The 14,537-nt window shown below is 40.9% G+C and overlaps 1 protein-coding gene across 1 annotated transcript in view; it reads right to left on the reverse strand.

The window, feature by feature from the left end:
* Positions 1-1,613: 1,613 nt before the first annotated feature.
* Positions 1,614-14,537, reverse strand: part of nphp4 (nephronophthisis 4) — a 54,330-nt gene continuing 41,406 nt past the window's right edge. Inside the window, exons 15-21 of the mRNA XM_066690771.1 lie at positions 14,075-14,231; positions 13,544-13,629; positions 11,894-11,979; positions 10,787-10,958; positions 10,080-10,259; positions 9,468-9,611; positions 1,614-4,245 (exon numbers count right to left, since the gene is read on the reverse strand). Coding sequence (XP_066546868.1) covers positions 4,105-4,245; positions 9,468-9,611; positions 10,080-10,259; positions 10,787-10,958; positions 11,894-11,979; positions 13,544-13,629; positions 14,075-14,231 — 966 coding nt within the window. The 3' untranslated portion in view covers positions 1,614-4,104. The remainder of the gene's footprint in view (positions 4,246-9,467; positions 9,612-10,079; positions 10,260-10,786; positions 10,959-11,893; positions 11,980-13,543; positions 13,630-14,074; positions 14,232-14,537) is intronic.

The raw sequence follows: 14,537 nt of genomic DNA on the forward strand, positions 1-14,537 counted from the left end.
CTTGTAGGAAATACATACCAGATAGACATTGTATCCGATGTGATTTGATTACGTAATGACGTAATTAATTAATTCTGAATATATATATATATATATATATATATATATATATATATATATATATATATATATATATATATAGAATACACACACTGCAATATTCAATTTAAAAAATACATATTACATTAAAGAAAATCTGATGCTGATATACAGTCTTATTTGATATGTGAAACCATCTAAGTTTTTTATTTCTAAATGTTTCTCCATTTCAGTGGTCAACAGCATGTGCTCTAACTTTTCACTATCTAATTACTTTCTTGTTAGCTATTATTCTTTGGTGCTCAAGCAATATCACTGATATTCAGGTGCAGTCTGTGGTTTAAACAAGGACTTTACGGAAAGACGTGATGCTGACTGATGCTGTAGCTGACACAGAAAGCAGTTACCTACCCTATTGGCATGTTTAATTAAAAGACTCAAAGGAGAGCTGGTATTGTATCTGAGAGAAAATTAACAATGTTTTCTGTTGTGTAAGCATGCTGCCAGGGCTGGATTCAATTTGATGTCAGGCAATAAGACAAACACAATGCGAAGCCTTCAGCTGCTTAGTGCTGGTTGACTCAGGGAACAGTCTGCTCTGAAGCAGTAATGATGACAATGGCTTCTCAGATGACTCCACCAAGGCCTTGCGCATCCACCAGGGAGGCTGACTGGATTGGAAGCCGACTGAAGGGAGCGTGGCGTCTGAGGTCGAGAAGAAGTAGCTGAGGATGGAGAACGATAATTGGCGAGGGAGGCCGGATCCGAGCGGCGGAGGCGAGGAGCAGGAGATGGGCTAGAATCGTCGACGGATCCGGAAGCGGAGCTGCGCCGGGCAGCACGGAGTCGGGGAGAGGAGGGACCAGAGCCGTGGTGGAGGGAACGCCAAGGTGCGCCATCGGTGAGAGGAAGATCAGGGGCTGTGGCTTGGCTAGCTGGAGAAGCAACAGGAGCTCTGGGTTCCAGGATGGAGTCGGCTGCAGAAGGCGATGAAGGATCCAAACTAAAGCAAATGTGTCGGAGACGAGGTAGAGCACGGGTAGGTTGCGATCACTGAGTCGGGGGGGACGTAGCGCTTGATTGAAGCATGGTAACAAGTCAATGCTAAACAATGCAAAGCAACGAAAGCTAGGAGAGGGGGTGTTGATGACGGGGCATTTATACTCTTTGACCGAAAGTGAGAGTGATGACATCAGAGTTGTCTTACTACCGAAACTTATTTATAAATACCACTTATTCCAAAGCATCTGCTTAAACCTCATTATAGTCTGTGATACAAAGGCATCTATAACCACCACCCCTCCCTCAGATTGATCAATCAATCAAATTACCAATTGTTTCTTTATGTTTCCCAGGACACTCCTAAAAACATGCTGTGCATTTAAACACTTTATTTTTTCAATACTAAGATAAATGCACTTATAATTTAGGCAAATTATTTATATATATACCAAATGTCCCAGTTTCTCCCAACACAAGGCTCAACATTTCACAAACATATTCAGATATAAAATGTCCTAGTAAAATACAGTACGTATTATATAATGTAATATAAGAGACTCAGCATAGTTGGAGATAATAAAAAGTACATTTTATTTCACAAATTTTTATTTAAAATATACATACACAGATAAATATAAAAAATAAATGTTCACATTTGTAATGAATTGGAAAAAACAATCACATTATAATCTATAAAATCTGATATATACAAAAAGATTAGAGAAATATTCATCATCCATTTTGATACAATTCTCTTGTCATGCAGCAACGGAATCAACTGTTAGGTAATTTCAAGTACCAGAGTGCCACCTGCTGAGCATTAGTATGAAAATATCCTATTCTTGTGAGCAACAAATTATGCTGCTTCTTTAACAGTAAACATCAACAAATATTTGGCTAAAAAACAGTTAATGAAATCAATTGCTTTAGATGAAATATAAAATCGCTTTATTTCAAGAACACTGCAGAGCCACAACTGAAGGGAGCTAGCCGTTTTAAAATGCCAGCTCCTATTGAAATTATAAACAACAGGTCAGATTGTCTCAGTACATATTTCTGCACAATGCTTTCACCATGTAAGAAAAAAACAATGTTCTTGCCTTTTCTCTCAAGTCATGGAATTCAGTACAAGCTGCTTCTCTTGGGAGATCTTTGTTAAAGTTCCCTGTCAATCTGAAAATCATTGTTTTTCTTCTGTATTGACATGCAGTAGCTTGGCCTGTACAGCGCACAGTTACTGTTTGTGTTACATTTAAACTAGATAGGATTCTCTCAAGCATCTCGGGTCTGCTTCTCGCTAGCATCCCTACTGGTTGCTGAGATTATCCTTACCTCATATGTCGAGTCAAATGCTGACAAAATCCTCCTCAGCCGCCCCTGAACTGACAGCTGGCTTATACGTGGACATTTCCTCTCTGGTGATGTTTACAAAAGCGCAAGATTACTCCTGCTTCACTAGACACCAGCCCTCTTCAGTACCATAAGTAAAAAGCAGCTGCAGACAAAACGCTCCAACCGTGATCTAAGACACTAGTTATTATTTCCAGTAGCCTTTTTGATTGATTAACCACACTTGGACACCTTAAACAATTCAGAAACTCAACTGTGCCACTGCTGTATTTCCCCGATTTACTTTTTCCGAAGCTCAGCTGCCCTGTTTTCCCCAGTTTTGTTAATTTAAAAATCTGTCACAACAAATTAAAAATAGGATCAAGTACAGGAATGCATTAAGGAGGCACCGTACACAGATGCTGAATGATACCCATGGCATTACAGCAGTTGGATATAGTGTGCTTTGAGGGGACGTCAGCACCTAAGGAACAGAAGAGGATGATATGTTTACAGTGAAGATGCGTGCGAGGGATGCATTTCTGTGCAGTCTCTCAGAGGACTGTTGTTGTTTTTTATTTTTTTTGCTACGGTTTTGAGTGACAAAGACTTATATATACAATTTGTTTCTACCAAAATGACTTTCGCACCATGCATCTTAATAAGGCAGATTGTATAACTATGCATTATATAAGCTTGGGGTTGTTGACAACGTTTACTACTAAGGCTCGGATAGAAACGGTTTGAAAACAGGAATCTTATGAGTACACTGTTGGTAATGAGAGCAATCTGAAGAGACTGGATTTCCCCACTGAAAATCATACCTCATTACAGCCTGCTTAATTAGATTTCAAAACAAGCTGGCACTTTCTTTCTAGAGGTTTATTATTCATAAAATAAATGACCATGTTGATGCACTGTATATATGTCTCTGACTTAAACATGAAACCAGGAAAATGCTTAAATACCAACTTTTTTGTTTTGTTCTTACAGCCAAGATTGAAGACTACATTCCTCAAAAGGTAGATTGCGGTTTCTTTTTTTAAATGCCTGTTATGGTTGTAAATCCCCCACTTTTCACTGCATTAACCATTATATATTATATAGTCTCAGGTGAAAGTAAATTCATGTCATTTAAATAGTAATAGTTTGTTCTATACGTTTGTACTTAAACTTTACTTGTTCAAGTAAGTGTAGAATAAGCATTTTGTCCTCTCAAAGGCCATGATCTACTCTTTTGAATTGACTGGGCTGGTTGTCTTTGAAGCCAAGCCAAGCCTTCTTCTAGGCACTGCTTAACCGTGAGTACATTACTAGCAAGATATTGTGTCAACGCCTCCTCTCACCAGAAAACAAAAACAAAACAAGTCCCCAAATGAACTTGATACCAGTTGTGCTCTATAACAAACTCAGGTTTGAAATGGCCTAATTGAGTGGCAAATTCACGTGTTTGGTTTGTGGATTATATGTAAATATGTGCTGTGCTCTGAAGGTAAGCTTCTCACATTTAGAACTCTACCATCAAACAAATATAAGGTAACAACTTTTCAGCATTATAAAATGTAGTATAATGTGTTACTGTTTTGAAATAATAATTATTATTATTTACTTTGTAATAATGTAATAATGCTTTGCCAAAAAATGTAGTTGTTAGTACTGAGGTCTTTGGCGGTTCTCTGCCATACTATAGGAGGTGAGAAGGAGCTCAGAGAGTTGTCGTGGGCGTACCCGGGCTCACTGGTATGTAACTCTGATTGCGAAAGTCTCCTCGTTCTTGTCCTGCGTGTCATTGATGAAGATCAAGATGTCCTCCATTCCCGAGCTCTGGCTGGGCGCAAAGCGAAGGCCGATGGTGTAGGTCTCCCCTCCTCTGATCTGGAACGAGACGTTTTTTAAACAGCTTGTTTAAGCAGTAAAAAGGCCACAACGCTCATGCAGTGTGACCTTTCTTGTCAAAACATTTTATTGCGCCCTAATAAAGTGAGTCTAATATATCATACCCTGCCAGCATAGCACTAACCTTTTAATTCAGAGCACAGGGGGTATGTTTCCTGACTGACCCTCAATGATAAGACTGTAAAAGTAGTTTCGTCTACCTGACTCCTCAGAAGTTTTTTTTATATATGTAAATGTACTTTTGTATTTATTTATGAATTCAAAACAATACCAGGAGGAGGCTGATTTATTTAATGACCTCATCAATTAAAGACCTACCCAGGATCAACACAGTAATAATTAAGACAATGATAAATGTATTTATATCGTTAAGAGTATATTAAAATTACATGAGATCTATATCTCCCAGATAGGTCAGGTTTTCATCAGTGCGTGTCTGGTTTTGTTATAGCTGCAAAAACAATTTATCTTTGAGTGCTGTACACATATATTTTATATGTGTGCCTTAGACACTCAGCCCTACAATATGTAGACAGCTAAAACTACCAACTGATAAATTTCTGTCATCAGTGTCATGTTTGCAGCAGATATATTACACTTCTACGGAAATATGGTTCCTAGGGATCTAGAAAGAAGATGAATTCTGTCATTTTTCCGTGTTTTATCTGGGTATGTATTCTACAACTTCCACAGTACAGAAATAAATTGGTCTATGTAGGGGATTTTACTGATACTAATAATATGGTGGCTGATATTCGCTCTGCATAACTACTGTTTAAGGCATATCCTTCTATTTATTAATAGTACTCTTGGGTCCCTTATAACAAGGTGCTATACTGAACCCGGCATCATCTTTCTTCTTTATCTTTAATAAGAGGTACAATTCAGTGCGCTTTACTGTCTCCTTTGTATTCAACTCCACATCTTTTGTGATTGCGTGCTCTTCTTTCACACTTTAATTTCTGAAGTTAACCCATTTTGGTTTGTATTCTTAACACTTCCTTTATATATATATACAGTGAGGGAAAAAAGTATTTGATCCCCTGCTGATTTTGTACGTTTGCCCACTGACAAATAAATGATCATTCTATCATTTTAATGGTAGGTGTATTTTAACAGTGAGAGACAGAATAACAGCAAACAAATCCAGAAAAACACATTTCAAAAAAGTTATAAAATGATTTGCATGTTAATGAGTGACATAAGTATTTGATCCCCTATCAATCAGCAAGATTTCTGTCTCCCAGGTGTCTTTTATACAGGTAACGAGCTGACATTAGGAGCACTTTCTTAAAGGGAGTGAGAAGGTGACAACAGTTGGTGCGATTATTCGCAAATGGAAGAAACACAAAATAACTGTCAGTCTCCCTCGGTCTGGGGCTCCATGCAAGATCTCACCTCGTGGAGTTTCAATGATCATGAGAACGGTGAGGAATCAGCCCAGAACTGAACGGGAGGATCTTGTTCATGATCTCAAGGCAGCTGGGACCATAGTCACCAAGAAAACAATTGGTAACACACTACGCCGTGAAGGACTGAAATCCTGCAGCACCCGCAAGGTCCCCCTGCTCAAGAAAGCACATGTACAGGCCCATCTGAAGTTTGCCAATGAACATCTGAATGATTCAGAGGAGAACTGGGTGAAAGTGTTGTGGTCAGATGAGACCAAAATCGTGCTCTTTGGCATCAACTCAACTCGCCGTGTTTGGAGGAGGAGGAATGACCCCAAGAACACCATCCCCACCGTCAAACATGGAGGTGGAAACATTATGCTTTGGGGGTGTTTTTCTGCTAAGGAGACAGGACAACTGCACCACATCAAAGGGACGATGGACGGGGCCATGTACCATCAAATCTTGGGTGAGAACCTCCTTCCCTCTGTCAGGGCATTGACAATGGGTCGTGGATGGGTATTCCAGCATGACAATGACCCAAAACACACAGCCAAGGCAACAAAGGAGTGGCTCAAGAAGAAGCACATTAAGGTCCTGGAGTGGCCTAGCCAGTCTCCAGACCTTAATCCCATAGAAAATCTGTGGAGGGAGCTGAAGGTTCGAGTTGCCAAACGTCAGCCTCGAAACCTTAATAACTTGGAGAGGATCTGCAAAGAGGAGTGGGACAAAATCCCTCCTGAGATGTGTGCAAACCTGGTGGCCAACTACAAGAAACGTCTGACCTCTGTGATTGCCAACAAGGGTTTTGCCACCAAGTACTAAGTCGAAGGGGTCAAATACTTATTTCACTCATTAACATGCAAATCAATTGATAACTTTTTTGAAATGCATTTTTCTGGATTTTGTTGTTGTTATTCTGTCTCTCACTGTTAAAATACACCTACCATTAAAATTATAGACTGATCATTTCTTTGTCAGTGGGCAAACGTACAAAATCAGCAGGGGATCAAATACTTTTTTCCCTCACTGTATATATACACCGATCAGCCATAACATTATGACCACCTCCCTAATATTGTGTAGGTCCCAAAACAGCCCTGCCCCATTGAGGCATGGACTCCACTAGACCTCTGAAGGTGTGCTGTGGTATCTGGCACCAAGACATTAGCAGCAGATCCTTTAAGTCCTGTAAGTTGCAAGGTGGGGCCTCCATGGATCGGACTTGTTTGTCCAGCACATCCCACAGATGCTCGATTGGACTGAGATCTGGGGAATTTGGAGGCCAAGTCAACACCTTGAACTCGTGATTCATCAGACCAGGCCACCTTCTTCCATTGCTCTGTGGTCCAGTTCTGATGCTCACGTGCCCATTGTAGGCGCTTTCGGCAGTGGACAGGGGTCAGCATGGGCACCCTGACTGGTCTGCGGCTACGCAGCCCCATACGCAACAAACTGCGATGCACTGTGTGTTCTGACACCTTTCTATGAGAACCAGCTTTCACTTTTTCAGCAATTTGAGCTACAGTAGCTCGTCTGTTGGATCGGACCACACGGGCCAGCCTTCGCTCCCCACGTGCATCAGTGAGCCTTGGCCGCCCATGACCCTGTGGCCGGTTCACCGCTTTTCCTTCCTTGGACTACTGACCACTGCAGACCGGGAACACCCCACAAGAGCTGCAGTTTTGGAGATGCTCTGACCCAGTCGTCTAGCCATCACAATTTGGCCCTTGTCAAAGTTGCTCAGATCCTTATGCCGGGGTCACACTACACGATTTTAAGCCCGATTTGAGCTCGATTTGGCCCTCACGACAGATCGGCACTGATCGTCACGACAAGCAGCCTGGTCGGGGCGCGTCCCGCTGCCAATGGTCGTGTAGTGTGAGACAGGCTGCGATGCGATCGCTTGCCCTCCGATCTGATCGTAAGCTCATCGTAGCCCCTACGATTTAATTAAACATGTTTAATATTTACGACTCGATCGGCACCGATCGTGGAGAGTGACGTGATCAGCATCCAATGAGAGCCGAGCTGACTGAAGAAGAGAGAAGAAACAGGAAGAATAAACATGACAGGACAATAAGATTGTCATACATATTTATTAAAATGTTTCAGGGCATGTTATTTTAAAATACTATACGCTTTTTGTGTTTGTCTGCACAGACTAACACAAACAACAACAGCGGCTTGTGGTCGCGTTCTTTCCGCAGTTTTGCGCAGATCTGCAGCAATCCTCTGATCCCATTGGTGGAGCAGCACAGATCTGCACTACAAAAACATAACCTGTACATGTGCACGTCCGTGTTTGTTGACTTTTTTGCTGTGTGGATTACGTGCGTTTCTGCGAGATTTGGAGGCTGTGACGCAGATCGCCACGACAAGGATGTCAGATCAGTCATGTAGTGTGTGTTCCCCTGTACTTAAGCGATCGTGTAGTGTGCGCTCCTTCACGACACAAATTCAGTGCAAAATAGTCGTTAAGTGTGAGCTGCCCACTGTTCACAAAATCGCGTCGGATTATAGAAATCGTATAGTGTGACCCCGGCATTACGCTGCCCATTTTTCCTGCTTCTAACACATCAACTTTGAGGACAAAATGTTCACTTGCTGCTTAATATATCCCACCCACTGGGTGTTATTCACTGTCCACCTGTCAGTGGTCATAATGTTATGGCTGATCGGTATGTATATATATATATATATATATATATATATATATATATATATATATATACATATACATATATACGTATATATGTATATATATATATAATATACATATATACGTATATATATACACGTATATACATATATATATATATATATATATACATACCGATCAGCCATAACATTATGACATATATACATATATACACACACACATATACACACACACACACCTTTGGACCTTTTCAGATACAGAATGGATGAAAAAACATATGAGAAAGTTGCTGCTTTACACTTAACAGACATCAGCATGTTTGCTTGGTAGCAGTGAAGTCCTCACTCTTAATCATGGCATGTACTATGTCCTGCAGGTCAATTATTGGTCTCCCATGCAAAGAAAATCACAAGGCACTTGTTACTCAATACCTTTGCTAACAATCTTCAAGAAAGGCTGAATGCAATTCTTATGTGCAGGGATATCATCTAGTGTAGCTACAGGCAACGGTGTTTATTTTTTTCTGCTATGAGCAGGGTATTTTTCAATGGCAATAGCAGATACTAATTGAGATTAAAGTAGAAGGGATCTACATTTCTGGGGTTTTTGTACGCCGAGTTTTACAATTCCTTGTGGAGCTGGTGTCACATCTGACTGTTTGGGAACAATATTGAGTAAAAAGGGAAAAACAACTTTGTCTACATAAAGTGTCTCATGCTCTAGGCAGTGGTTTTCAAACCGGTCCTGGAGTACCCCCTGCCCTGCTGGTTTTTGTTCCAACTGAGGTCTTAATTGCACCCTTAATTGACCTAACAAAGCAATATACCATTCAATTAAGTAATTAAGACCTAGGTTGGAACAAAAACTAGCAGGGCAGGTGGTACTCCAGGACCGGATTGAAAACCCCTGCTCTAGAGAAAAGGCACATGTCTATATACCATCTGCACATTCAGACACAGTCAAATGAAAATAGAATAGATCATTAGAAAGACAATTGTTAGCACTGTCCTTATGAGAATGCACCTGTGTGTGTCCAAAACCATAGATAGCTAGATCGATAAAGAGTGAGCTGCAGCTACAGTTCTGTAACTGTGCTTATCCAGTCAGGAGGGAAGTGATCACAGAGGCCGTGCTGTACCAGCCCTCACCTCAAAAGCATCCTCTTTGAACTGGAGCAGGTCGGGGTGGTTTGTTCGCAGGAAGAATGCTCTCCTGGTGGGATAGGGATTGGTGTAGGTAATTTTCTTGTTGCTGCCCTTTCCACCTCCCACTGGGAGCAATATTTCAAAGGCCTGGAAATAGAGTGGGAAAAAACAGTAGCTTTCAGGGAGGAAAGAAATAAACCATACAAGTGAATAAATACCTTTGAGAACTATCATTGCAGTTAGAAAACAAATATAATGCATTTTGTTGGAAATGTTATAAAGTTCAAACCAAAGCAGCTGAACAAAAAGTATAGCAATGTTCAATGTTGCATAAGTTACCTGTAATGTATTGACCACCTCCAATAAATAAGTAAATACATATATATATACAAAACATTTGATTGTGTATTGTTTGCCATCATAATAATGATAATAGTGTGTGGTCTAAACAAAAGCTGGTGAATGTATCTGTTCCCACTGAGGTACCAAAGTCACACTGCGGATCCCTCGCTGTCCTAAGTGATTGATTTAATTTGCGGTGTATTTATAAGCTCAAGACAAACAGCATGCATTATCTTCTATTGAACTACAGTGAAAACAGCCAAGCCTCATTACCTTTGATATAAGAGGTTGTTTACAAGACACACACAGCAGCCAGGAGGCCACCAGCTGATGGTACTCCACATCCACCACATTCAGGTAGATGAATTTACTGCCGGCTTTCTGTGGACGCACTCCTATCTGAAGGTCTTGGATGGCTCTTGGAGGAAGAACGAATACCTCAGCTGGGTCAATCTGTGAAAACGGTGCGAATATGAATTGTCATCAGGTGCAGCTGAGGCACTGTTTTCACAATGATGTGCATAAATTGCAGCTGAAAGTAAAAGTGTTGATTAGTAAAGCCCATGCATGTATACTGCCTTGTGGAATGGACCGAGCTAAGTCGCAGATGTGCTCGACAACAACACTTCTCTACATATCTCCCCCTCTTCCAGTGCACACAACACGCACACGATCCACAAACACAACCACTTTAATAAGTTTCTCTGGCATATGCACCACTCAGTCTTTGCTCATCTTAATTATTTACACATGGACTCTTACAAACGTGCAATTACTGACTATGGAACGTTTGTTTTTAATCTGCTGAAAACGCATCAAAGCAAAGTGGGGGGGTGGGGGGTGCAGGTTTGTTGAAGAAGGTTTCAATTAAAAGTTAACAGCTGGCTCCCCTGACACAACAGCTATAAGTGGCAGAGCAGGAAAGACTGCAGAGTGGTTTTGTGAAGCAACAGCCATAGCGTAGACATGGCGCAGCCTACCTGGAGTTCGTGGGGATGGGATGTGTAACACTTCACCTTCCTGACAGCCTGAGTGCCTCGCAGCACCAGGGAGAGCCAATTGAGCTGGCCAGTCACACAGCTGACATCGACACGCTGCAGAGAGTGCACGTAGAACTGCCAGATCTGGATCGGGGCAGCCAGCCATGGGTCCCTTTGAAACCAAAAATAAGATCCCCTTACTTATCAATAAATCAATTTTATTGCTGCATGCTGCTTTTGGTTTATACAGAGACATACTTTTCCCCATGTTCAATATATTAATTTAGAAAACAGATCAACCCTGCAGCATTGTGTCACAAAAGCTGATAGTGTGACAGTTGTTAAAGGGGACTAACTGGGAGGAATGGCTCTGGACATCCATGAAGTGGATTGCAGTAGTCAAAAAGGTCAAATAAGGGCTATATTCTATTAAACACTTTGGGAATAGCATTGTTTTTCTGTTGTCCCAATACGCCTGGTAATACAGTGTGTACTAACGAGCCAATTAGACTGATAAAGCTAACATAAATGAAATAATAAAAAACAATGTATAAAAAAAGATAACCATGTCTTAACCTGCACATATTCATTTTTTACAATACAATTATACACTATCTTTTAACTGAATGTTGAAAAGCCTGAAGGCACATATACAGGGATTGTCTTCATGACCTTGTCTTCTCTTTTTATAATTAACCATTTAAGCTGTGTTTAAGTTCTCACTCGTCATCACAGGCTACCCCTAATTATGATCCATGACCGCACATGGATGCACTGGTGAGCTGAAAGCACTCTGCTGCTGAAGGAATAAATGGAAAAAAAATAATATCTGAGGGCAAATGTAATCAGGTTACAAAACTGACACTCAGATGAAGCAAATCTGATTAAATCACAAAGGTACCATGCATTCCCGCCATGCAACCTTAAAGAACTATCAGCTTTCTGTTTGCAAAAAGATGTTCATTCCCTCTTTATCCGACCAAAGATCTTCCTTTCTCTATCACCAGACACACAAAACCCCATTCATATTCACAGTCTGTCTCACTGGGATTCACACATTCATTCCACTCATTCCAGCTCTTGGCATATTGAAAGGCAGGTACATACGTGTAAATTGTGACAAAGAATTTCTTTATCTGTGGGCTTGGACCACCGGCCACTTTCAGAAACACGTCCTGGGGTTCACCAGCAGCCTAGATGTGTCACGTAAACATGGTAAATATTAAATATGTGCACATCTACAGTCATATTAGTTCAAAGGCCTTCAATAACACTGCCTCTCAATGTCCATTGTATATATAATGGCAAAGAAAGTATATTTACTGAGCTCTTAAGGTATACCATATACACTCACCTAAAGGATTATTAGGAACAACATACTAATACTGTGTTTGACCCCCTTTCGCCTTCAGAACTGCCTTAATTCTACGTGGCATTGATTCAACAAGGTGCTGAAAGCATTCTTTAGAAATGTTGGCCCATATTGATAGGATAGCATCTTGCAGTTGATGGAGATTTGTGGGATGCACATCCAGGGCACGAAGCTCCCGTTCCACCACATCCCAAAGATGCTCTATTGGGTTGAGATCTGGTGACTGTGGGGGCCAGTTTAGTACAGTGAACTCATTGTCATGTTCAAGAAACCAATTTGAAATGATTCGACCTTTGTGACATGGTGCATTATCCTGCTGGAAGTAGCCATCAGAGGATGGGTACATGGTGGTCATAAAGGGATGGACATGGTCAGAAACAATGCTCAGGTAGGCCGTGGCATTTAAACGATGCCCAATTGGCACTAAGGGGCCTAAAGTGTGCCAAGAAAACATCCCCCACACCATTACACCACCACCACCAGCCTGCACAGTGGTAACAAGGCATGATGGATCCATGTTCTCATTCTGTTTACGCCAAATTCTGACTCTACCATCTGAATGTCTCAACAGAAATCGAGACTCATCAGACCAGGCAACATTTTTCCAGTCTTCAACTGTCCAATTTTGGTGAGCTTGTGCAAATTGTAGCCTCTTTTTCCTATTTGTAGTGGAGATGAGTGGTACCCGGTGGGGTCTTCTGCTGTTGTAGCCCATCCGCCTCAAGGTTGTACGTGTTGTGGCTTCACAAATGCTTTGCTGCATACCTCGGTTGTAACGAGTGATTATTTCAGTCAAAGTTTCTCTTCTATCAGCTTGAATCAGTCGGCCCATTCTCCTCTGACCTCTAGCATCAACAAGGCATTTTCGCCCACAGGACTGCCGCATACTGGATGTTTTTCCCTTTTCACACCATTCTTTGTAAACCCTAGAAATGGTTGTGCGTGAAAATCCCAGTAACTGAGCAGATTGTGAAATACTCAGACCGGCCCGTCTGGCACCAACAACCATGCCACGCTCAAAATTGCTTAAATCACCTTTCTTTCCCATTCAGACATTCAGTTTGGAGTTCAGGAGATTGTCTTGACCAGGACCACACCCCTAAATGCATTGAAGCAACTGCCATGTGATTGGTTGGTTAGATAATTGCATTCATGAGAAATTGAACAGGTGTTCCTAATAATACTTTAGGTGAGTGTACAGTACTGTACAAAAGTTTTAGGCAGGTGTGAAAAAATGTTTTAAAGTAAGAATGCTTAAAAAAATATTAATATGTTAATAGATTATATTTATCATGTAACTAAAAGTGAGTGAACAGAAGAAAAATCTAAAATAAATATCCATATTTGGTGTGACCACCCTTTGCCTTTTTTTTCCTTCCAATTACCATTTTTTTTGTATCACAGATGATATTGGGGTCACTGCATCGGACAAAAATTTGGGGCTCCCCTCCTGGTCCTCCAACTGTTGCCCCTGACAATAATTGAAGACAGACATTTGAATTAATTTCATTATAATGTAAACATTGTGGAAAAACATCTAACAGAAAAAATTCTGACACAGAATATGTTTCCTTTGTTTCTTTTTGTTATAGATCACTTTGTGCAAACAATCCCACTGCCAGCGAGTTTCACACACAAGAAAAAATTAGACTGATTTCTATATCCAGCTGCACATTTAGTATAGACCAGTTGACCCTGACTTGTGAATGGTGTCCAGTCAATAAGCCAGGGATGCTGGAGCACAGCTTATTTTTCAATTATAACCCTTAGGATTCAGGGACCATATCTTATAAAAAGACCAGTGGAAATAAAGATGGCCAGCAAACCACTCATCACGCAGCCAAAGACACAATAGTTTTTGTTGGTGAAAAAGAGAGAGAGTGAGAGAAATCAAACGCAGGGGTGTTTAACTATACCTGGCAAAGTGTGCCAAGGGGGCAGGCGGATGGACTTCTTGAGGAAAGTGAGCTCGGGGTGGTAAAATCGAAAGGTCTGATCGATAACATGCGGAGTGGGTTCCACATTGACCTGGCATATAGCCAGCGGCTTACCATCTTCAGCCTCGAACACGACCTGAAATCACAGGAAAGAAGGCGGCTCAGGACTAGAAGGCTGTGAACAGCATGCCTTGTAATATTTTGTGTCAGTGCAAATGGGGGGCTTTTGATGAAAGGGAAGCAGCCAGGCAGCTGTGAAGTAAGCATCAATCTTTGTATTGATTAGCAAACAATGCATAGGCTTATGGCTTTACCCCTAATCTTTACTCTGCAAACACAGCCAACAATATTTTACACATTAACACTAAGGCCTGTAAATGAACTGTATAACTATATTTTTTCTTCCTCTGAAATCATATGGTATATATATATATTATTATTA

The sequence above is a fragment of the Amia ocellicauda genome, chromosome 18 (assembly GCF_036373705.1).
Source record: "Amia ocellicauda isolate fAmiCal2 chromosome 18, fAmiCal2.hap1, whole genome shotgun sequence".
In the NCBI taxonomy this organism is placed as follows: Eukaryota; Metazoa; Chordata; class Actinopteri; order Amiiformes; family Amiidae; genus Amia; species Amia ocellicauda.